The sequence below is a fragment of the Phacochoerus africanus genome, chromosome 4 (genome assembly GCF_016906955.1).
Source record: "Phacochoerus africanus isolate WHEZ1 chromosome 4, ROS_Pafr_v1, whole genome shotgun sequence".
Lineage (NCBI taxonomy): Eukaryota > Metazoa > Chordata > Mammalia > Artiodactyla > Suidae > Phacochoerus > Phacochoerus africanus.
This window is the reverse complement of record NC_062547.1, coordinates 65,285,800-65,310,827: the sequence shown is the minus strand read 5'-3', so window position 1 is coordinate 65,310,827 and position 25,028 is coordinate 65,285,800. Positions and strand designations below refer to the sequence as shown.

Genomic DNA, 25,028 nt, shown 5'->3' with positions numbered 1-25,028 from the left:
GGAATGGGTAGCTAAATCCTTCCCGTTTCACAAACGTTGCTTTCAGGGTTTTCGGACTCCCCCAAGGCACTGGGCGCTGGGATTCGGAGCTAGGTCTGCCCAAATCTTGTCTTCAGCCCTATGGGGAAGCTCCAATGCCCTTGAATGTCCAGTCCAAGAGGCCTGAACTTGCAACACAGAGGGGGATAAATTGTTTTTGTTTTTTGAGAGGCCCAGAGAGGCCCAAAGGCCTCCACCGCTCCCCGCTTTAACGTGGCTCACTCTTTTCTTAGGTTTCCCCCGCGCTCAAATGGGGGATCGGTGGGCAGCGAGAGGATCCAGAAAGGGGAAAAAGCGGGGGAAGCAGACAAAGTACTTTCGGCGGAGGAGGGGAGGTGTCCGGCAGGCAGGACCCCGCAGCCCCAGGGGCCGCCGGGAGCCGCACCCCCTCGGCCCCGCCCCCTCCCCGGGCGCCGACCTCCGCGGTCACGTGACCCGGCCCGGCGGCCGCTGGGGCCGGAGGGCGCGGCGCGCGGACGCGGCGGCCTGGCCAGGCGGGGCCCGAGCAGAGCAGGCCTGAGCCGGCTGTGCGCCGGGGGGGTCGCGCCGCGCCCGCCCCCTCCCCGCCCCGCGCGGGGCGCACGCGCGCTCCTCTCACCGCCCCTCCCTCCGCGCGGGGACCCCTGGCGGGTGGCGCGTGGACATGGCCAGCGACGCTGTGCAGGTAGGCGCACCTGCGACCGCAGCCGCCTGGCGGCCAGCGGGCACTAGGGACCCCCGACCGCACGCTCCCGGGGCCCCCGGGATGGGGCAGTAAGGGCGGCCTCCCTCCCCCTCACCTCGCCCCCGAGCGCTGGGCGCTTTCTCCCTGGGCCGGCACGGTGGGGCTCCCACAGTCTCCTCCGCAGGTGGAGGTCCTCACAGAGGGGGCAGCGGGGAGGTCCCACAGCATCCTCAAGCTCCTCCCTTCCCCGAGAATTAGAGGGGGCGCTGCAGAGGCTCGATTTCGGGTGTCTGTGGCCGGCTGTGCATCCTGGTGCCTGGTGCCCCCTGCCACTTGTTCTCCCTCCTCAGCGTTCGGTTCCAGACAGGTGCCGCTCCACCTGGGCAGGTGTCTGGCATTGTGCCCCTGGAGAGGAGGAGGCTGCCCGGCCCATTCCCCTCCCCTACACAACAAAGCTCCAGTGGCCCCAGCTTCCAGACAGAGCTTTATGATGGTCCCGACGCCACCCAGATTGGCACCTGTTGGCGGAAGTGCCTGGGTCGCCTCATTAGATCGCAGAATGGGGGACTCACCCAGCCAGCCTTCTGGCTGCCAGGTGGAACCTTATCCCAGGTGGGGAATGTCCAGGTCCAGACTGGGGATTTTCTTATACCTGGAATCTGACCTGAGCATGGGTGGCAGGGTTGGATCACCCCTGCAAACACACAAATATACAGACACAGAGGCACAGGTGACCAGCACCAACCTGCTGCCCCAGCCAGCTTCTCCTTGTGCCACCTTGTGGACATCACAGCCCTGGACTCACCTTCTCCATCTTTAACAATCAGGGCCAGGGTGACTTCTGACCTTCTTTGGTTCAGTGACCCAAATCTGAGACATGTCTTCTACCTCTGGTGCTCCTATTAGTGCCTCAACATTCCTCCATCGTCCTGTGGTTGCTGTGTAACTGGGTTCTCGTCTCCTTCTGCACCTGCCCCCATATCCCTCTGTGTCTCTCCCCCCATGACCCCCTGTGCCCCCACCCCAGTCCTGCTGATGGCCTGCCAGCCTTGCCGAGGAGCTGGGCGTATCTGGTGTTGCCGATCACACAAGGTCAGATCTTGGGGCTGGGGAGGGCCGGGGTCCCTGCCTCTACCCCTCAGCTCTGGGAGAGCTGTTTAGGAATCCCCTGGCGCATGCATGCGCTTGGCGTGTAGCAGACATGACCCAGACAGAAGCTATAATTCCTGGAACGAGGCTGGACCTGTGCCCTGGTCCCCTTTCCCATGTCCTGCCTGCTCTCCCCCCCCCCCCCCCCCCCGTCCTGATCATCCCTTTCTTGTGGCTGCTTGGGTCTGCCAATCTGTCCCTCTGTCTGTCCCAGTGTGTGCCTGTCTGTTCTGTGTCCGGCGAACGGATGTCCTGTCCAGATTCCGGAAACGCCCAAAGCATTGAAATCTCCGGACATGGGGTCTAGGTCCCTGGCCACTCTGGGAAGAGAGGAATTCTGGGAGGTGGGCCCTCTGGACCTGAGATCTCCTGCTTTATGTTGGAAGTTGGGGGAGCAGGGATTCTTCAAGGCCAGGCCAGACTTCTGGTTCATAGGTTCATTTTGCTGGCCCTCAGGTGACCCCTGCCCTGGGTAGGAGTGACTCACCCAAGGGAGGAGAACCCAGGAGGCTGGGCTTCCCTCCCTCCCTGCTCTGCATATTCTCAGGCCTCAGCTGCCAAAGGAGGTGGGGTTGAGGGAGCCTGCTCCTCCTCTAGGCCTGGACTTCCCCCAGCTGAGCTGGCCCTGCTCCTGGCTGTACCTCTGCTCTGCCTGCTGGGGACAGGGTGGGGCTGGGTGGCAGACGGGGTCTGGTTGGTAGAGGACCGTATGAGGTGAGCTGGGTTTAAACTGCAGAACTGTCACTTTTTCACGGTATGGCCTCGGCCCAGAGCCTCTTCCTCTCTGAGCCGTGGTTCTGCCAGCAGAAAAATGGGGCCAAGAGTGTTTTTACGGTGGGGAAAGACATAGACCAGGCCAGCACGTCTACCAGTGGGTCTACTGTGACATCCTTCCTGGGCATGTTCAGCAGCTCAGGGTGTGAGTTTGTGTCCTTTAATCCAGGGTTGTCTGAGCCTCCATACTATTGATATTTGGGGCTGAATCATTCTTTGAGGTGGGGCTGTCTTGCGTATAGTAGAATGTCGAGCAGCATCATTCTGCTGCTCAACCCAGTAGATGCCAGTCGCATCCCTAGTTGTGATAACCAACCAAAAATGTCTCTGGATGTTGCCAGATGTCCCCAAAAGTTGGGTGGTGGTGGTAAAATTCCTTCCTCCACTGAGAACTGCAGCTGTCACCTCTTGAGCCCCAGTTTCCTCACCTATAAAGTGGGGGAGAATTATGACAGCTGCTCAGGATAATGTGAGGGGTCGGTAGAATCCTGGGAGGGATATTTTTTGGCTAGAAGTAAATTCTCCCCGGGGTCAGCTGCCTTGGAAGTTGGTCAGGATCCAACCATGACTTTCCTCATCTCTGAAATGGGTTCTCACAGTGGCAGCAGATAATATACATGGAGCTCTTTGCACTATGCTTGACACCTAGCCAGTGCTCAGATTCTAGGCATTCCTGTTGGAAATCCCAGTTCTGCCTCCTGTTGGCTGAGGGGCCTTGGGCAAGTTATGTCACCATTCCAGGCCTCAGTTTCCTCATCTTGAAAATGGGGTGATAGGAGTTCCCACTGTGGTGCAACAGGATTGGCAGTATCTCTGTAGCTCCAGGACATAGGTTTGATCCCCAGCCTGGCACAGGATCCAGTGTTGCCACAGTTACAGCATAAGTCGCAAGTGAGGCTCAGATCTGATCCCTGGCCTAGGAACTCCACATGCTGTGAGGTGCCCCCTCCAAAAAAAGGAAAAAAGAAGATGGGATGATAATAGCACCTGCTTCCTGGAGTTTCATTAGTCGACCTGGGTGCAATTGTAGTAACTGTCACCATTCTTAATAGTCATACTTGAGTTTTAGTGAGCCCCTGGTTTGGGGACACCCTCACCTCAATCCTCCAGTGCTGTCCCCTCACAATGTGGGCCTTGGGGAGGTGCCGCTGGGCTGGCTGGGCCTCCTAAGCCTCCAAGGTGTGGTCAGCAGCAGCGGGCGACCGAGCTGAGAAGCCGGAAGTTGGGACAGGCTGTGTCTGCAGGAAGGGGGCTGGGCTGCTCACATAAGCACTCTTGAGTGTTTGCGTATAATGTACACAGGGGCAGGCGTGGGGGTGTGCACACACTCGTCAGCCTGTGATCTGTGCACACCCCTATGGGTACACGAGGGTGCGGGCCCACCCAGGTCAGCCCCTGGAGCCTGTACACATGGGGGAGGCTGCTCTTTGTATCCACACTAGTGGGCTTGTGAGTGTGTGTATTCTGTGTACACCTTGGGTCTCCTCTCGGTTCAGGGAGTTGGGGCCATTCCTGGGATGCCTCCAGAGAAGCAGGCTCAGCCCTGGAGTGGGGGCTGGGAGGGAGGCCCTCTAGATGCCCCAGAGCCCCAGAGCCGGCCTGTCGCGGGGGTTGCTGGGAGCTAGCAGGAAAGAGGAAGTGGCAGGCGAGAGGCCCTGGCAAGGCTGAGGTTCAGGAAGAGGGCGGGGCCCTCAGCCGGGACCCAGGATGGCGGAGGCTGGTCCCCCTTTGGACCGGGAGCTGGAGGTGGGGGCTGGGGTCCTTATGGGGTGGTTGGCAGAAGAGGACCCCAAGCGGTACAGGCCAGAGGCCCTGCCCTTGGCTCTAGGTTTTGGACTGAGGGGAGGAGATGGGGCGCTGGCCTTGGAGTTTTCTGTTTGAAAGATAAAAGTATTGGGGGGCCCTTTGGGTCTTCCAGGTTGGAGAGACAGAGGAGAAAGAGGACAGGGCTCTGCTCTTTAGGGCCTGGTTGTAGAGAATGAAAGGAGGGGAGACAGGGCCTGTCTCTTAGTTTGGGGGTACAAGAGAAGGGAAGACGAGGCCTGTCCCTCAGCATCTAGTTTGACGGCACAGTAGTGAGGAGTGGAGGCCTGCTCTTGAGACCCCAACTTTGTGGTTTTGGGGGGCACCAGAGGCCTGCCCTTGATACTTCCTTGTTTGGGGAGCAGCAGAGGGAAGATGAAACCTGCTTTCAGGACCTCTTACTTTGGGGGGTAGGGGAGTAGAGATGGGGCCTATCTCCAGTTTGGGGGGCAGCAAAAGGGGAAAAGGGATCTGCCCTCAGGACTGTGTCACTTGGGGGGACAGCATAAGGGAGATGAGGTCTGTCCCTGGAACCCTCTAATTTGGGAGGACAAGGGAAGGGCAATAGTACCTGTCCTCAGGGAACCCCCAGCATGGGGGACACAGTGGTGGAGTGATGGGGCCTGTCTTCCAGAGTTTCACTGCATAGGAACAGATGAAGGGAGACAGAACTATACCCATAGGCGAGGGGACAGGGAAGGAAGAAGGCCCTGCCCTGGGGACACCACAGTTTGGTGATGTCAGTAAACAGGGACAGGGTCATGTCTCACTTCCCAGTTTTGGTGGCGGTGAGGGGTGGTCAGAGAACATGGAGCTGGCCCTGTGTCAGGAGTCCCACCCTGAGAGGAGGCCAAGCCAGGTTGGCTGAGTATGGTCTGCACCCCAGAGTCCTCCTGGTCCCCACTGACCCCACTCTGTCTTCCGTCCCCCCTGCAGAGTGAGCCCCGCAGCTGGTCCCTGCTGGAGCAGCTGGGCCTGGCGGGTGCCGACCTGGCGGCCCCCGGGGTGCAGCAGCAGCTGGAGCTGGAGCGGGAACGGCTGCGGCGGGAGATCCGCAAGGAGCTGAAGCTGAAGGAGGGAGCTGAGAATCTGCGTCGGGCTACTACCGACCTGGGCCGCAGCCTGGGTCCTGTGGAGCTTGTGCTGCGTGGCTCCTCGCGCAGGCTTGACCTGCTGCACCAGCAGCTGCAGGAGCTGCATGCCCACGTGGTGCTGCCTGACCCCGCAGCCACTGCCCATGGTGAGCCAGGCTTTCCCAGGGATGCGGGACTGTGGGGGTTCCAGGGCTCACCCATCACTACTGACCCCCAGGGAAACACACTCATGACAGCTCTATCTCAGAATACAGCCAGAAAAGATGCCAAAACCAACACCCAGAGAAAGGTACACACAGGTACACCCACACCTTGGCAACACCCAAAGGATTTACATGGTATCACATGAGTATCTAGACTCACATGGTCACACACCACTTGGACAACCCCCAAAGACTTGTTCACATAACAGGAACTCCTCTGGGGCTCAGTGGGTTAAGGATCCGATGTAGTCACTGCAGTGGCTCTGGTTACTGTAGTAGCATGGGTTCGATCCCTGACCTGGAACTTCCACATACTGCGAGTGCAGCCCCCAAAACCCCCAAATAACAGAAAATGCATCATTTTGAAGGTTATAGTTCAATGATGTTGAGAAGACTCACATTATTGTGCAAAGGATCTGCACAACGTTTGCATCTTGTAACCAAAGACCCTTAAACTCATCACATCAGGAGCCAGTAACCCTCTCACACAGTCATGCCAGCACCTGTCTTAATGTATGAATATCCAGAGACTCTCATAGACTCACCACAACACCCAGAAACTTCCATATCACCACCCAGCACCTAGAGAAATACATAGTCACACGAACAACACCCAGAGACTTAGACATGTTCACACCAACCCCCAGAGAGTCACACTTACACAGATCTGCCCAGTCCTTAAGATGTTCTCCAATCCATCAACAGCCCAAAACTTACATACGCAATCAGACAAGACTCAACACCACTTACCCCAACACACCTACACTGCCTAGATGACAGCTGAAAACCAACACTGTCACATCAACACTCTGAGATAGAGTTCAGCCAACACCCAAAACTTCATCCAGTCACAGCTGTACCCAGAGTCCCCTGCATAGTCACAATACTGTCTAGAGCCTGACACAGATCTCTGTCAGCATCCAGAGACACGCATGTCTGACTGTACCAACACCCAGACACTTGGACACAGTGGTCCCAGTGCCAGGAAATCTGAACATGCCGTTGTGCCGACAGTCGGAATCATATGCATAAAGTCACCCCAGCACCCAGAACCTCACACAGTCACTCCAACACCTCACATCTCACAGTTACACTAGCACCTGGGGTGACACATATGCTCAGTTATGCCAACACCCTTCGGGTCACAGACATAAGCATAGCCACACCCATGGACAGCCACACAGCCATGTACATAGTTGGGGGCTTCTGTACAAAGGTATGTACAGTCACACCAACACCAGGCACTCATGCACCCCTGGACACTTGCCCATGCTCATTCATGCTGGTCCTATCCCAGCACTGAGAGGGTTTCCTGTGACCGATGGTGTGGTTGGGTCCCCTGGCCCCCAGCTCTTTCTCCTCCCGGCCCCCCCGGGTGGGTTCTCTCAGCTGGGGCAAAGCTTCCTGGGCAGATGGAGGTGAGGGCCATGTGACTCTGTCCCACCCACCCCCTCCAGATGCCCCCCAGTCCCCCGGTGCAGGTGGCCCAACCTGCTCAGCCACCAACCTGAGCCTCGTGGCTGGCTTGGAGAAGCAGCTGGCCATCGAGCTGAAGGTGAAGCAGGGGGCGGAAAACATGATCCAGACGTACAGCAACGGCAGCACCAAGGTGGGGGCAGCACGAGTGAACACACCCCTGTGTGCACATACGCCTGGAGCACATCACACAGTGAGGGGGTTTGGGGGGGTACCTACATGTGCCCCATGGGAGGCTTGGGCCCTCTGGGTTGGGAACAGAGGGACTGATGAGTGACTGAGTGGCAGAACTGGGGTGCAGGCAGCTCATGGTGGTATGTGGGAAACAGAGTGACTGGGTGATGTCAGACAGACACACAGCAGTTAGCCCTGGAGACCCAGCAGCCTCTCACTGCTACTGGCATCTCTCTGACATGTGCACGTGCAGGTCAACACCTGGAGTCACACACACCATTATAACATCTAGAGACACAGCAATAACAACACTTGGACACGTGGAGGATGACTACCACAGGGCTCTCTGGACACATAGAGACATACCATCATAATAACCCCAGGACACACAGCACAGGCCGACAGACGTCTAGACACACAGACACGCACACCATTAAATTCACACCCAGAGAGCAGAGTTGTCACACAGTCATTCCCCCCAACTATACCAACACCAAGAACACAGTCACAGGTCTGCACCCACACCCAGAGATATACCCACAAGCACAGCCAGACCTATAGCTAGAGACCCGGGAGAGCACCCATACCTGTGTGCACACACAAAGGTGAATATTACGTGGGAGGGCACAGACCATGCCGGATTTTTTTTTTTAAACCTTTTATTGAGGTGTAACAAAGGGATGTGTAGTATATTTTTTTTCTTTTTTGGCCACCCCAAGGCATATGGAGTTCCCTGGTCAGGGAACTTGGACCCACCTATGTGACTCCTGTCAGGGCTACACCCGCCACGGGGAACACTGAGCCACACATATGCCTTTCTGACAGCTGACACAAATACAGTGCCTGCCGGTGCCAGGCACAGCACTGAGCCCTACATACAGATTAGCTCCTTTAATCCTCAGCCGAGTGGTGGTTGCAATCCAATTAGCAATCCCAGTCCTGTAGATGAAGAAACAGGCCCAGAGAGGTTGAGTGGCTTGCCCAAAGTCACACAGATAGCAGTCTGTTAGGTAGCAGAGCCAGGATTCAAATGCCATGGGTTACCCAGGGCCTGCACTGGTGTGGACAGAAGAGCTGCTGGTCAGTCTCCCATCTGGCCAGCCTTCCTCTCACGGCCCATCTCTGCCTCTAGGACCGGAAGCTGCTGCTGACGGCCCAACAGATGCTGCAGGACAGTAAGACCAAGATTGACATCATCCGCATGCAGCTCCGCCGGGCACTGCAGGCCTGCCAGCTGGAGAGCCAGGCGGCCCCGGATGAGGCCCAAGGTGAGTCCGTTGCCCTGATACAGCTTAGCCTGCATCCTATCTTGTAGAGTTCTGCTCCCAGTCACATAGGGGGTTCCTTTCTGGGGCAGGGAGGTGAGTGCTCTGACTCATCATGTGACTGGAACCCATTCCTGACCCTCTCTGGGCCTCAGTTTCTCATTTTGTCCCACTCAAAGTTTCCACTTGATCAAGTGTTAGCAAACCAAAGCTCTTGGGCCAGATCTGCTACTGCCTTTTTGTAAATAAAGTTTTATTGGTACCCAGCCACACCCATTCATTTACTGTCACCTAAGGCTGCTTTGGCATTGACAGCAGAGCCAAGTAGTGGCAACAAAGACTATGTGGTCTGCACAGCCAAAAATATTTACCCTGTGACTCTTACGGAAAAGATGGGCAGACCGCTGGACTAGGTGGTTGCCTTGTCATGTTGGCCCCTGTGGTGTCCTTAGTGTGTGTGTTTCTGTGAGTGTTTCAGTGTATGAATCTCTCGGGGTGGGAGGGGTCTCAACCTGATTGTCAGCCTGAATTTGTGACGGAGTCTTGATGTATGCATGGGCTACTGATGTGTGTCAGTATTAATGTGATATTAGCCATGGGGACCAGGGGTTGTATGGATGCTCTGTAACTATGATAATTTGCCTGTCACCATGAGAAATAGAGAAGTGTCAACTGTTGGTGAGTGATAGTGCATTTGGGCTGCTATAATATACCACAGTACCACAGATAGGGGAGGGGGCTTTTAAACAACAGACATTTATTTCCCACAGTTCTGAGGGCTGGGAAGTCCAAGATCAAGGCGCTGGCAGATCCAGTGTCTGGTGAGAGCCCTCTCCCACATTCACAGACAGATGCCTTCTTACTGTGTCCTCACTTTGGAAAGGGCCGGGGAGCTCTCTGGGGTCCTTTTTATAAGGACACTGATCCCATTTATGCAGGCAAAGCCCCCATGACTTAGTCATCTCCCAAGGGCACCAAGGTCACCACCTCCAAAGACATCACACTGGAGGTTGGGTTTCAACATATGAAGTTTGCAGGGAAACATGCAGTCCATAGCAGTTGGACCTGTAACACGGATGACAATGTATGTGTCTTTGTAGTGCGGAGGTGTGTGTGGTTGTTTGTATGAACTCTGAATGCCTCTGAACTCTGTCTTTGTAGTGCGGAGGTGTGTGTGGTTGTTTGTATGAACTCTGAACGTGAATTTCTCAGTGTCAGTGTGCGATGGTATGATTATGTCCCTGTGCCTCTGGGTGACATTGTAACCTTTGGTGGCAGCTTGCTTTTGTCCCTGCAAGTATAAAAGTCTTGGTAACTGGGCACATGTGACAGCAGTCCTGGTGAGTGCCACACACCTGTGGGTGACTGTGACTCTCTGAGTGCCAGAGTCTGAGTCTGGGTCATTATGCAGGACAATGAGACTGTCCTTGGAATCTACAGCCGTGGATAAGGGTGACTTTGACCTCGTGTCCCTAGGTGACAGGTTTCCCATACCTGTGTGACAGTGCCTATCCCTGTGCCATTGGATAACTGTGGCTGTGTCCCCGGGACTTTGCCCTGAATATGGTAGCCAGCCTGTTTCCCTGTGACTGGGTCTCTGTTTCTATGAGTATTGCTGATGCTACCTTGCCTGTGTGACAATGTGGCAGCATTTCTTTACCTGTCCCTATGCCTGATCCACATGGCAGTGTGATTGTGTTCCTGCGATTCTCCTTGGGTTGAAATTAGAACCCTGGGAGTTTTGCCACCATGTGACTGTGTCCTATGAGGGTTTATGTTTTGTGACTGTTTTCCTCTGCCCTTGTGACCGTGTCCCTTTGCTTGAGGTTGACAAGGCACATATCTATGTAATATCAGCCTCAACCCTGTGACAGTGTCCCTGTGTAGCAGCGTGATAGCATCTTTGTGAGAGTGTGTGTTCATCTGCCTGTGGGTATGTGTAACAGTGCCTACACTGGTGACAAAGTGATAATGCCATTGTCACCCTGTGAGTGACAGCATAACAGCATAACAATGTCTGTGTGATGTTGTCCCTGTTCTCCTAATTGCATTATATTTCATGATGTGGGTAGTTACCATTCAGTTATCCAGACCCCTACTGGAGGAAATGGGGTTGTTTCTAGTCTTTTGGTCTTGAAGGCTTTGAATAACCATGAACAGGGGAGTTCCCGTTGTGGTGCAGTGGTTAACGAATCCGACTAGGAACCATGAGGTTGCGGGTTCAGTCCCTGCCCTTGCTCAGTGGGTTAACGATCCGGCGTTGCCGTGAGCTGTGGTGTAGGTTGCAGACGCGGCTCGGATCTCGCGTTGCTGTGGCTCTGGCGTAGGCCGGTGGCTACAGCTCCGATTCAACCCCTAGCCTGGGAACCTCCATATGCCTCGGGAGCGGCCCAAGAAATAGCAACAACAACAACAACAGACCAAAAAAAAAAAAATAATAACCATGAACATATGTCAAGTGCAGAGGTGTTTCTATGGGATACAATCCCTGAACTGGGATTGCTGAATCAAGGGGTAAATACATTAGTGTTTCTGATAGAAATGGCCAAACTGCCGCCATCAGAAAGCAACTTGTATTCCCATCAGCAATGAATAAAAGTTACTTTTTTTTTTCTTACATGTCCCTGTATCTCTGTCATTATATCCTTGTGGCTATCCAATTGCTGTGGTGTCCCTGTGATAATCCATGGGGATAAAGAGGACCTGAAAATGTATGTGTCCCTAAGTCAATGTTAAGTGTACCTTGTATATATGACTGTCCCTGTGTGACAGCTCAACTACATCCTGGGACTGTCCATGAGGGTGATGGTGTCTGGATAAAAGAGTGACAGCATCTGAGTGTAAGTGTGGCCATTTGCCTGTGGGTGACAATGCGACTGTGCCACCCTGATATCCCTCCTTGGGAGAAAGTGATGCATGTTGGTGGCAATGGCCGTAGCCAGTTCTTGTTCCCGCACATAGCTGCATGTCTGGGCCAGGTTGGTTGGACCTGAGGCCCAGGTTGGCCTCACTGCCTTATGTTCCATGCCACAGGGAGTCCGGACCTAGGGGCAGTGGAACTGCGCATCGAGGAGCTGCGGCACCATTTCCGAGTTGAGCACGCGGTGGCAGAGGGCGCCAAGAACGTGCTACGCCTGCTCAGTGCCCCTAAGACCCCAGACCGCAAGGCGCTCAGCGAGGTTAGGGGCGGAGCGTCGCCAGGGGTGTGGGGCTGCTGCAAGGGGTGTGGCCTCCTTCTCCGGGAGCCCAGGGTCAAGACCCAGATGGTTTTAGGGCTTGGCCTTCCAGGGAGGAGCCCCAGTTGGGACTTAGCTGGTCTGGGGGAGGGGCCTGGGTCTGCACGTGGGGAGGGGTGTGTCTGATCCCGCTCCCAGCCCAACCAGGCTCCTCCCACCTCAGGCCCAGGAGAAGCTGACAGAGTCCAACCAGAAGCTGGGGCTGCTTCGGGAGGCGCTGGAGCGGCGGCTCGGGGAGCTGCCCGCTGACCACCCTAAGGGGCGGCTGCTGCGCGAAGAGCTCGCTGCAGCCACATCTGCAGCCTTCAGTGCCCGATTGGCCGGGCCTTTCCCTGCCACGCACTACAGCACCCTGTGCAAGCCAGCACCACTCACAGGTGGGTCCCGACTCTCCTCATCTGGACCCCACCCCTGCAGCCCTGGACTTCTGTTTCCTCCAGGTCGCCCAAGGCCTGAGTCTCCCAACCTGGATCTCCACTCTCCCCATCGTGGACTCCCATTCCCACTGTTCCCTCCCTCCTCCATTCATCCCAACCCTCTAAGCCCTGGGCCCACCCTACCTTGCCCTCTGATTTTTTGGACTTTTTTTTTTTTTGGTCTTTTTAGGGCCACACCCATGGGATATGGAGATTCCCAAGCTAGGGGTCTAATTGGAGCTGTAGCCACCCGCCTACACCACAGCCACAGCAATGCCAGATTCTTAACCCACTGAGTGAGGCCAGGGATCAAACCTGCAACCTCATGATTCCCAGTTGGATTCATTTCAGCTGAGCCACGATGGGAACTCCTGATTCTTGGACTCTTGCTCCCATCTCATCCTCACTTTCCCCACCCCTCCCCAAAATGGCCTTGTATTTTTTTCTCCAGCCGAAATCCCCCAGCCCAGTCTCAGTCTTACTTTCAGAGCCCTCAGCCCTAAATCACTGACATTCCCACCCCCAGACAAGTCAGCTCCTCCCTCCGTAGAGCCCTCAGCCACTGCCTCCCCAGACCAGCCCTACCATAGACCCCAGACCTAGTGTCAGACCTCAGATCATCCTGCCAGATTCTTTCCCGGACCCACTAGTCCTACCTGGCTCACCACTGCCTGGCCCTCTGACCTACACCCTGAACCTCTCTTCTGACACTAACACCAGCATCCAGAGCCCCTCCCCAAACTATCCCACCTCCTTCGCCTTGTCCAGGCACAGGCATCCATGCCTCAGAGCCCCTTTCTCAAACTGATTGTCCCTAACTAACTCGCACTTGCATGCTGGCCACTTCTGCACATGCCCACTTTATTTGCAACCCCATCCCTTCATCCTGGCCTAGATGTGGCCCCCCATGAGCCTGTCTGTCTCTCAGGAACCCTGGAGGTGCGTGTGGTGGGGTGCAGAGACCTTCCAGAGACCATCCCTTGGAATCCCTCACCTTTGGTGGGGGGGCCTGGGACCCCCGAAAGCCGTACCCCCTTCCTGAGCCGTCCAGCCCGGGGCCTTTACAGCCGAAGTGGAAGCCTCAGTGGCCGGAGCAGCCTCAAAGCAGAAGCCGAGAACACCAGTGAGTGGGCATTGAAGGGCGTGGAGGGAAGAGGTGGGGTGGGGGTGGGATCCTGGGATGGCCCACCTTTGTAATATTGTAAGAAATGAATACATCACACCCACGAGGATGGATATGGTCAAGCAGAACAAACCAACAGGTGTTAGGGAGGATGTGGAGAAATTGGAACCCTTCTACACTGTTGGTAGGAATGTAAAATGGTGCAGCCACTGTGGGAGACAGTATGGCAGATTCTCAACTAATTAAACATGGAATGACCATTTGACCCAGCAATCCCACTTCTGAGTAAATACCCAAAAGAGTTGGAAGCAGGGTCTCAAAGAGACATTGGCACACCCACGTTCACAGCAGCATTATTCACAAATGACCAAAAGGTAGAAGCAAAAGCAACCCAACGTTGATTGATGGATGAAGGAATAAACAAACTGGTTCATCCACACCATAGGATTAATATTTTTCAGCCTTAAAAAGGAAGGACATTGGAGTTCCCGTCATATCGCAGCGGAAACGAATCCAACTAGGAACCATGAGGTTGCAGGTTTGATCCCTGGCCTTGCTCAGTGGGTTAAGGATCTGGCGTTACCGAGAGCTGTGGTGTAGGTTGCAAACACAGCTCGGATCCCATGTGGCTGTGGCTGTGGCATAGGCCAACAGCTGTAGCTCCAATCTGACCCCTAGCCTTGGAACTTACATGTGCCAAGGCGGGGCTCTAAAAAGAAAAAAAAAAAAAAAAAAAGGAAGCACATTCTGACACATGTGACAATGTGGATGAACTAGAGGATATTACACTAAGTGAAATAAGCCAGTTACACAAAGACAAGTAGTATATGATTCTGCTTATATAAGTATCTAGAGTGCTCAGTGTCATGGAGATGGAAGAAGTGGTGATTGCTAGTGGTTGAGGGTGAGGGGGAGAAGAGAGTTATTGTTTACTGGCAACAGTTTCAGTTTGGGATGATGAAAAGAGTTCTGGAAATGGATGTGGTGATGATTGCACAACAGTGTGAATGTACTTGATACCACTGAGCTGTACACTTAATTATGACCATGGTAAATTTCATGTTACATGAATTTTACCTCAGTGTGGAAAAAACTAATACATACATTTTTAAAAGTGTGAAGAAAAAAAAGAATAACAATAGAGTAACCACCTATGTTACCACCACCTAGGTCAAGAAATAGAATTGTCTGGAAGCCCCCTCATGTCCCCTCCTCAATTCCAGCCCCTTCCTCTGCCCTAGAGGTAGCTACTCTCCTGACTTATGTTTATCATTTCCTTGCTTTTCTTTGTAGTTTTAGCTCCCATGTACACATCTCAAAACAGTATAGTTTAATTTGCCTGTGTTTGAACTTCATATACATGGAATCATACAGAATGTATTTCATGAGAATGGCTTCTTTTATTCAGCATTGTTTGGGAGACTTATCCATATTGTTGCATGAAACTATATATAGTTCATTTGTTTTTACTCCTGTTTGATAATCCATTGTCTCAAAACAAACCATATCAAATTACTCTTTTTTTTTAAGTAAAAAATAGTTGAATATCAGTAGTTTCATGGTTTAGCTAATGACTGTATTATCACTGGTATATTAATTCTCTTGTTCATAGACAGTGAGATGTTCCTAGTTTAGAGTTATTGTATGAGCATTATATTTAGCATGCATTTTTCTAGGGTCAATACTTAGGAATATATTACTGGAACTTGCATAGAGAATAAAAGTGAGGAGTTCCCTTGTGGCTCAGTGGATTAAGGATCCAGCATTGTCACTGCTGTGATTTGGGTCACTGCTGTGGCATAGATTCAGTCCCTGTCCTGGGAACTCTTACATGCCAGCAGGTTCAGCCAAAACCTGAACACACCACACAGAGAGATCCACTAGAGAGAGATTAAAGGACCCAATGTGAAAGGAAGAACTGTAAAGCTTTGGCAGATAGAATAGTAGAAAATCATGAGGGGAGGAGAGGATTTCTTTAAAGTTACACGAAGGATTACCCTCCCGAATTTCCTGACACCCGACCCCCACCTCTGTTCCAGGTGAGGTGAGCACTGTGCTCAAGCTGGATAACACGGTTGTGGGACAGACGTCCTGGAAGCCATGTGGCCCCAACGCCTGGGACCAGAGCTTCACCCTGGAGCTGGAGAGGGTGAGCTAGGTTGGGGGGGGTCACAGGGCTTGAAGGTGGAGGGGTTTGGGGCCTCGAGCACCCAAAGTGAAGGCCCTCTTCTTCTCCCTTGAGGCACGGGAACTGGAGTTGGCAGTGTTCTGGCGGGACCAACGGGGCTTGTGTGCCCTCAAATTCCTGAAGTTGGAAGATTTCTTGGACAATGAGAGGCATGAGGTGCAGCTGGACATGGAACCACAGGGCTGCCTGGTGGCCGAGGTACAGCCTGACCCTGATCCTAAGAAAATGTTTTTTGCATCTCCTGCTCTCAGTTTTCTAGAAGAGGAAGTTATGTTTTGCATTGGTCTCTGAACCTTGATAGAAAAGTACATGTAATTAGTTACATCAGTGTATGACTTAAGCTGGGACTGATTTTTGCTTTGAAGCAAGATATTAAAAAGAAGGAGGAGGAGTTCCCGTCGTGGCTCAGTGCTTAATGAACATGACTCCATAAGGCTTCAGGTTCGATCCCTGGCCTCGCTCAGTGGGCATTGCTCTGAGCTGTGATGTAGGCCGCAGACATGGCTCAGATCCAGTGTTGCTGTGCCTGTGGTGAAGGCTGGCAGCTACAGCTCCAATTTGACCCCTAGCCTGGGAACCTCCATATGCCATGGGTGCAACCCAAAAAAAACAAACAAAAAAAAAAAAAAAAAAAGGAGGAGGAGTACCCATTGTGGCTCAGCGGTAACAAACCTGACTAGGAAAAGAAAAAGAAAAAAAGAGATAAAAAGAAAAAGAAGGAGTTCCCATTGTGGCTCAGCAGGTTAAGAACCCAACATAGTGTCCATAACGATGTGGATTTGATCCCTGGCCTCGCTCAGTGAGGTAAGGATCCAGCATTGTGGCAAGCTGTGGCACAGGTTGCAGATGTGACTCAGTTCTGGCTTGCCATGGCTGAGGCATAAGCTAGCAGCTGCAGCTTCAATTCAACCAGCAACCTGGGAACTGCTATATGGTGCAGGGTGGCCATAAAAAGAAAAAAAAAATTAAAAACATTAGTAAATCTTCACTAATTCCTAACATGTAGGGTTTTTGTTTTTTGGGGTTTTTTTTGTTTGTTTGTTTTTTTCTTGAAAAAACATCCAGAAAAAGTCAAACTATTCAAGGGCTATTTTACTACCCAGGGAGGAATTCTTATGTGATCTCATGATCAAGGACCTCTGAAGGAAAGGAGCCGAGAAAGGCTGGCTTCAGGTGGCCCTGAAATTATTCTTCTGTTGGGAAGACTGTCCAAAACCCAACTGGCGAATGGTGGTGGGTAGCCCGGGGGACAAATTCTGAGACAGTCCTGCTTACCTTCAAGGTTTATAACATTCTGTGTTTTTCTTATGCCTCCCCCAAAGCACCATCCTGTGGAATTTTCTGCAGTTCTGTTGTCCATGAGCCTACAATAGTTGAGTTCTATTGTAGGTGGAAATGTTCTATATCCGTGTCATCTAATATAGTAGCCACTGGCCACTTGAAGTATGACCATTGCAGCCAGGGAGCTGATGTTTTCATTTTTCTTACATTTTCCTTAAATAGCCACATGCGGCTTGCAGCTTGCGGCAACTGTACAGGACACCCATAAAGTCACACAGTTCTGTGACTTTAGCACCTTCTAGAAGATGTGTTAGTTGGGAGAATTCAACTAGAGCAGTGGTTTCCCCCACCTTGGTGGACACCAGCATTACCTAGAGGGCTTGTTGAAACACAAATTGCTGGGCCCCACCCCCACCACCACCACCAGTATTTTTGACTTAGTGGGTCCAGGTGGGCGGGGCCCTGAGAATCTGCATTTCTAGCAGGTCCCCAGGTGATGCTGATGCTGTTGGTCTGGGACCACACTTGGGGAATCAGGACACTAGATCGATCAAGCTTAGGGCCTGTTTGCTGGACTTGTATGTATGTCTCATTGGAGCAGACCTGCTGCCCACCCCAAGGGGAGGGCCTGCTCACATGCTGCTTGCCTTTCCAAGATGGCACTTCAGGAGGTGGCCCTGTTGAGGGATGGCTTGGTTTTACCACCTCTTAATAGAGTGCGTAGTATTCTGTAGCTGGACACGATGCCACAGTGATTGGAAACCCTGAAACATCTGAGGATGCGCACCTATGCTTCTAAGGGCTCCTCCACCACGCTGCCCGGAGGTGGGTGAGGGTTCTGACACTGGCTCCTCCCCTCAGGTCACTTTCCGCAACCCTGTCATTGAGCGAATACCCCGGCTCCGACGGCAGAAGAAGATCTTCTCCAAGCAACAAGGTAAGGAGTTGGGCCAGGGCAGGGGAGAGACCAGGGGTCCTGAGGGCGTCATGGAGGCTGACACCTGCCCCCATCTGCCCAGGGAAGGCCTTTCAGCGTGCTAGGCAGATGAACATCGACGTCGCCACCTGGGTGCGGCTGCTTCGCAGGCTCATCCCCAACCCCTCGGCCATAGGCACCTTCAGCCCGGGGGCTTCCCCAGGACCTGAGGCTCGGTCCACAGGGTAAGGAGGGAGGGCCCCGGGGTTCCAGCTGCCCCTGGTTGCCTCCCAGGGTGCTGGGTCTTCATGCACCTTCCTCCCTTGTGCTGCAGTGACATATCTGTGGAGAAGCTGAACCTCGGGACTGACTTGGACGGCTCGCCCCAGAAGAGCCCTCTGGGTCCTCCTTCCAGCCCATCAAGTCTGGTGAGCTTCCCCCTTGGCCTGGGCAGTGTCAGGAGGTCTTCTTCCCAGCTTGAGTCCCAGAGACTGCTAGGACCTCCCCTAGGTCACACAGCACATCCCTGTCAGAAACAGGGTCCTATTCTCTATCCTGGATAAAAACATGAGCTCAGTGGTTCAAGGATCCAGCATTGTCACTGCTGTGGCTTGGATCACTGCTGTGGCACAGGTTCAGTCCCTGGCCCAGGAAATTCCACATGCTGTGGGCATGTCCAAAACGGAAAAAACAAAACCCGTAAGTCCTGTCCCTGCCATGCTGCCTCTAAGCTGTGTGACCCACACCAAGCCACTTCAGCTCTCTGTGCTTAGTGTATTGCCCTATAGAATGAGTATGTTTAAAACGTCAGTGACAGAAGTCAAGATAGTGGTTTTCTCTTGTGGTGGGGGGGGCGGTTACTGATAGAGGACACAAGAGAGCCTTCTAGGATGATAGGAATGTCCTGCATCTTGATCTAGGTCAGAGGTCAGCACATTTTTTTCTGTAAAGGGCCACATAGTCAATGTTTTCAACTTTGTGGGCCAGAAGGTCCCAGTCACACTATTCAATACTGCTGTCCTAGAAAGTCGCCACTCAGACAGACGTGAAGGGGTGTGGCTGTGAACCAGGAAAGCCTTACTGAATGTACATTACTTTCATGTATCGTGAAATATTCTTTGTCTTTTGATTGGTTTTCCCCCAACCCTTTAAAAACATAAAAATCATTCTTAGCTAGCAGACTATACAAAACATGGAATTTGTCAACCCCTGGCCTGGACGATGGTTCCATTTCCCACCTCATTGAGTGCATTTTATACCTCATTTTTTTTTTAAAATGGAGGAGTTCCCATTGTGGCTCAGTGAAAAGGATCTGAGTAGTATCCATGAGGATGCAGGTTTGATCCCTGGCCTCGTGCAATGGATTAAAGATCTGACATTGCCATGAGCTGGGGTGTAGGTTGCAGACGCAGCTTGGATCTGGTATTGCTGTGGCTGTGGTGTAGGCAAGCGGTTACAGCTTTGATTTGACTTGTAGCCTGGGAATCTCCATATGCCGCCAGTGTGGCCCTAAAAAAACCAAAAAAAAAAAAAAGAAACAATGAGAATAGGTGCCTTATTCAGTTAGATGAGTTTGACCCAAAAAATCCAAAAGCTTAATAACATTGAAAAGCTGGAAAGGTTGCAGACAAACAGGCAGTCAGTGGGAGGCATGTGAATCACTACATCTCCTTTGGAGGACACAGATGGCTAAAAGGTCCCACTCTTGGACTTCCATGATGGACAGTTACCCATGTGCACAAAAACACATGTGCAGGATGTTTGCCATTGCAGTTTTGTGTGGGCAAAAGAGTGGAAACAACCTCAGGGTCCACCTATAGGAAGCAGTGCTAAATAAATGACAAGATGGAATAGTATGCAACTGTGAAAATGAGTCTGTTCTCTGTGTGCTGGCACAGAATTGATTACCAAGACAGAGTGTCTACTGGGAGAGGTGAAATTGGCATATGGTCAATTGTGAGTGCAAGAAAAATGGAGCCTGTGCCTGTACTTTTGCTTGAATGGTTGTAGGATACATCTAGAAAGATACTCATGAAATCAGTAATAATGGCTGGCTCTGGAGAGGGCAGCTGGGCAGGAGTGGACTGTGTTTTCCACTGTACACCTGTTGGCACTGACTGAACCTTTGGAACTATCTCTGTAGTGGAGAATGGTGGACCAGTAGGTAATTTTTTTCCCCACTTAAATTATTAATTTTGATTCTTTTTGAAGTTGTGTATGCATGTGATATAAAGGATTTGGTAGCTCTATAGAACTAATACCAATCAAGGGAATATGCAGATAAATGGTAAAATACATTTACAGCATAAAATGTGCTGAGAAGAAAAATAAAGCAGAGAAAGGGGACAGAGAGTGTTGGAAGATCTGTTGGTTATTTAATATGGCAGTCAGCTGGCCACCTGTGAAAGTGATATTTGAATAAAGACCTGGAGGAGTTGAGGGAGGGGCCATGTGGGTATTGCGGAAAGAGAATTCCTGGTGGAGAGAAGAACCCGTGCAAAGCTCCTGGGGTGGAAATATGCCTGATGTGTTCAGGACAGTGAATAGAACCTCAGCCTCTTCATCTATAGACAGGGAATAATAATGCCTTTTCATGCAGGGTTGGGTGGATTTAATGAGAGGATTTCTCTAGAGCATTCTGCATAGTACCTTGCCCTCTGTAGATGCCCAATAGTGGCTCTGAGATTGTTCCCAATCTTCTTGACATCTTTTTATTAACCTAACTTAGACAAGATTAAGCAACAGAGGAATTGATTGCTTTGGATCAGAAAAGTCCAGGGGTGGACTGCCTTCAGGCATGGCTGTATCCAGGTGCTCAGCTGATGTCTCAATGTGGCTGAAGGGAGACTGAGTGAGGTGGGGAGTAGAGGGAGAGGTGAGGTCCAAGAGGTGATGGGAGCCTTGGTTGCTTTTGTAATTATGGGTTATTATTCTCTGACCTCCTCTCTCTGCCACAGAGTTCCCCAATCCAGGAAACTTCCACCACTCCCCAGCTGCCTTCGGAGACCCAGGAGACCCCAGGCCCCACTCTGTGCAGGTTGACACCCCTCCCCTGCCCACCACCCACCACCCCTGCCTGCTATTGCATGTCCACCAGTCTCCTCTTTCCACAGCCCTCTGAGGAAGTCACCCCTGACCCTCGAGGATTTCAAGTTCCTTGCAGTGCTGGGCCGGGGTCACTTTGGGAAGGTGAGTTGGGGAACTGGGGGTCCAGACCCCCAGGTCCTTGGACCAGCTGCTAAGGCCACCCCTGCCCACTGTGATTCCAGGTGCTGCTCTCCGAATTCCGGCCCAGCGGGGAGCTGTTTGCCATCAAGGCTTTGAAGAAAGGGGACATTGTGGCCCGAGACGAGGTGGAGAGGTGGGGACCCTGCTCAGGCCCTCTAAGAACTTCAGTCTCCTCTTTTGGGAAATGGGAGACAGAGCAGTCCCCTCCTTGGAGCTGCTATGAGAGTGACTCATAACAGTCACTCATACGTATTAATAAGCTCGTAATTACGATAATAATAATGACTCTTGGAAAGCACCCACCATGTGCTTTACATTCGGTAACTCATTCCTCACAACAGCTTTAAGAGGGAAATACTGTTATAGTTCCCATTCTGCACATGGCACAGAGAGGTTGAGCAAATTGCCGGAGGTCACATAGCCAGTAAGCAGCTGGTCCAGGATTTGAGTTTAGGGACTCGAGTTCTGAAGCCTGTGCTATTAATGGTGCCATTGTACTGCCTCTGCTTTAGGGTCAGGACCCTGAGTTCAAATCCTGCCTCTGCCACAGACATGCTTGGAAACCTTAGGGAGCTCACTTCATCCTGCTGAACCTCAGCCTCCCCATCTATAGACAAGGAGTAATAATGCCTTTCTTGCAGGATTGCTGGGTGGATTAAATGAGAGGATGTCTCTAGAGCATTCTGCACAATGCCTTGCCCACTGTAGATGCCCAGCAGTGGCTCGTAGATTGTCCCCAGTCTTCTTGACATCCTTTTACTAACCAGGAACCCAACTTAGACAGGCTCAGGCAAATAGAGGAATTGATTGCTTTGGATTAGAAAAATCTAGGGGTGGACTACCTTCAGGCCTGGCTGGATCCAGGTGCTCAGTTGATGTCTCTCAATTTTGCTTTTATATGTGTGGGCTTTGCTCACAGTCCCCTTACAGGGCAGAGGTGCTCCTCCCCACCCTAGCAGTTTATTGCTCATCTGCCAGCTTTAGCCCTTCTTCCTTAATAATTCCAGCAGAAATCCTGAGATTGAGCCCCATTGGCTTGGCTTGCCCATTTGTGAACCAATTCCTGGTCAGGGAGATGGATTGCTCCAAAGGGAAGTAACAGTCTCATTGGTGGTTCACCAAAGGGAATTTAGGGAACTGTCGCTAAGACCACTGGATGGATTCTGGGTGCCTGAGAGCAGACAAGGCTGCCTAGGTTCAGAGGTATTAAGCATCTTGCTCAGGGGTGCACAGCCATGCAAGACCCTTAAAATCTGATGATTGGAGTTCCCATTGTGGCTCAGCAGGCTAAGAACCCACCTGGTATACATAAGGATGCAGATTTGATCCGTGGCCTCGCTCAGTGAGTTAAGGATCTGGCATTGCAACATGGTGCAGTGTGGGTCACAGACGCTGCTCAGATCTGGTGTTGCTGTGCTGTAGGCTGGCAGCTGCAACTCCAATTCGACCCCTACACCGGGAACTTCCATATGCTGTGGGTGCAGCCCTAAAAAGACAAAAATTAAAAAAAAAAATCAGGGAGTTCCTATCGTGGCTCAGCAGAAACAAATCTGACTAGTATCCATGAGGACACAGGTTTGATCCCTGGCCTTGCTCAGTGGATTAAGGATCCGGCATGGCCGTGAGCTGTGGTGTAGGTCACAGATGCAGCTCAGATCTGGTGTGGCTGTGGCTGTGGCGTGGGCTGGCGGCTACAGCTCTGACTCGACCCCTAGCCTGGGAACTTCCATGTGCCGTGGATGCGGCCCTAAAAAGAAAAAAAAAGAAAAAGAAAAAGAAGAATCTGATGACTGAAGACTCTAGAGAGTGGGGGTGTTGGGGGTTGGGTGCTGCTATGGTTTCTGACCCCTGCCCCTCTACCCTGCCCAGCCTGATGTGTGAGAAGCGGATCTTGGCAGCTGTGACCAGTGCAGGACACCCCTTTCTGGTGAACCTGTTTGGCTGTTTCCAGACACCAGAGCACGTGTGCTTCGTGATGGAGTACTCGGCCGGTGGGGACCTGATGCTGCACATCCACAGCGATGTGTTCTCTGAGCCACGAGCTGTGTGAGCCTGGTTCCCCTCCCTACACCTCCACCTATCAGCCCTGCCTTCCCCCAGCTCCTGGAGTTTCGGGGACTGGAGGGGTACTTTTGAGGATGTGGGAGCTTTATGTGACCCTCCTCCCTTGCCTGGAGGTCTAGCCTCCTCACACCAGCCTCTTTCTGCAGCTTTTATTCGGCCTGTGTGGTGCTGGGACTGCAGTTTCTGCATGAACACAAGATTGTCTACAGGTGTGTTTGTGTGTCTGTGTGCTCTGCCCACTGTGAGGCCCTCAGGCTTCAGGCAGGGCCCAGATCCCCTTTCATCTCTCTTTACATCCCCCCCCCCAACAGGGACCTGAAGTTGGACAATTTGCTCTTGGACACCGAGGGCTATGTCAAGATCGCAGACTTTGGCCTCTGCAAGGAGGGTGAGGGGAAGGGCTAGAATCTGAGGGGCTGGCCTCTGGGGTTTAGACAGAGAAGGGAGGGAATGGAGTGCCCAGCCCTACCTGGGTTACCCCCTACCCTGGTCCTAGGACAGGGCTGGCTGTCTGGACTACCCCCCACCCCTACCAATAACCTCACATGGCCCTGCTGCCCTCAGGGATGGGCTATGGGGACCGGACCAGCACGTTCTGTGGGACCCCGGAGTTCCTGGCACCTGAGGTGCTGACGGACACATCGTACACTCGGGCAGTGGACTGGTGGGGGCTGGGCGTGCTGCTCTATGAGATGCTGGTTGGCGAGGTGAGGCCCCAGGCTGCTCCACCCTGCCTGTCTCTGGGAACCTGTGTGTGCACAATCGGTAGTTATGTGGGGTGGGAGGGGATCAAAACTGGCCTCCACACCATGTGCTGTCTGACTGGGGACAGATGGGCTTTGCCCCCTGGCCTCAGTTTCTGCATCTGTAAAGTGGGGGTACTTACCCTCCCAAGTGAGCCATGTAAAAGTGCAGCTGGAGCCTTGGGTGGGGCTGGTTGTGGTGTGGCCAGAGGGGCCTAATTCACCATGGCTCTCCCTGTCCCCAGTCCCCATTCCCAGGGGATGATGAGGAGGAGGTATTTGACAGCATTGTCAACGATGAGGTTCGCTATCCCCGCTTCCTGTCAGCTGAAGCCATCAGCATCATGCGCAGGGTGAGGACCCCCCTACACACTTGAGATGGGCCAGGGGAGTGGCTCTGGGGCCAGGAAGGGGAACACTAATGCAGTATTCCCTCTTCCAGCTGCTGCGGAGGAATCCAGAGCGGAGGTTGGGGTCCAGCGAGAGGGATGCAGAAGATGTGAAAAAACAGCCTTTCTTCAGGGTGAGGTCCCCCCACAGGACCCAATCATCCCCCTATCACCCCAAGGTCTAGTGGCTTCATCTCCAGCATTGTCACATCCCCTTGGTTCCTGCCTGCCTTTCCTTCCCCTTCCCTCACCCCCACTGGCCCTGCCACACCCACATCTACTCCAGACTGGCCTGGGGGGAAACACTGATCTGTGAATGAGCCCAGGCTTCGGCCACCACTCCCGCCCTGACCACCAGCACCCCCCATACATTGTGACACTTCCTGAGCCCCCAGGCCGTTCCCCCACTTTCCTCCTCTTATCTTTGTGACTCCCCACAGACCCAAGGCTGGTTAGGGCACATGGAGCAGATCCCTTCCTGCAGTCCCCCTGAACTTCCCCTGCTGACCTCTCCCCTCTCTGCCCTGCAGACGCTGGGCTGGGACGCCCTGCTGGCGCGGCGCCTCCCGCCGCCTTTTGTACCCACGCTGTCTGGCCGCACTGATGTCAGCAACTTCGACGAGGAATTCACGGGGGAGTCCCCCACACTGAGCCCACCCCGCGACGCACGGCCCCTCACAGCCACAGAGCAGGCAGCCTTCCGGGACTTCGACTTCGTGGCCGGGAGCTGCTAGTCCCCTGCCCCGTCCCTGCACCCACCCAGCTGTTCGTAGTTTTTAAAAAGGCCTTTGGGTTTTGCCCCA

General features: G+C 52.9%; 1 protein-coding gene across 2 annotated transcripts; it reads left to right on the top strand.

Annotated features, from left to right (window-relative positions):
- Window positions 1-467: 467 nt before the first annotated feature.
- On the top strand, window positions 468-25,028 carry PKN1 (protein kinase N1). Of its 2 annotated transcripts, none has more exons than XM_047776816.1 (22): window positions 468-703; window positions 5,366-5,669; window positions 7,184-7,335; window positions 8,509-8,644; window positions 11,675-11,820; window positions 12,041-12,254; window positions 13,222-13,416; window positions 15,456-15,565; window positions 15,659-15,802; window positions 17,747-17,822; window positions 17,905-18,046; window positions 18,136-18,229; window positions 20,759-20,838; window positions 20,915-20,990; window positions 21,071-21,162; window positions 22,899-23,075; window positions 23,240-23,302; window positions 23,405-23,481; window positions 23,658-23,800; window positions 24,082-24,189; window positions 24,279-24,359; window positions 24,756-25,028. In XM_047776816.1, exons 1-22 carry the CDS (start codon window positions 683-685, stop codon window positions 24,957-24,959), a joined length of 2,835 nt encoding a protein of 944 aa, XP_047632772.1. In that variant the 5' UTR covers window positions 468-682; the 3' UTR covers window positions 24,960-25,028. The 2 variants fall into 2 exon arrangements, with proteins under 2 accessions (XP_047632772.1, XP_047632771.1); XM_047776815.1 differs by lacking the exon at window positions 468-703 and adding an exon at window positions 4,251-4,372.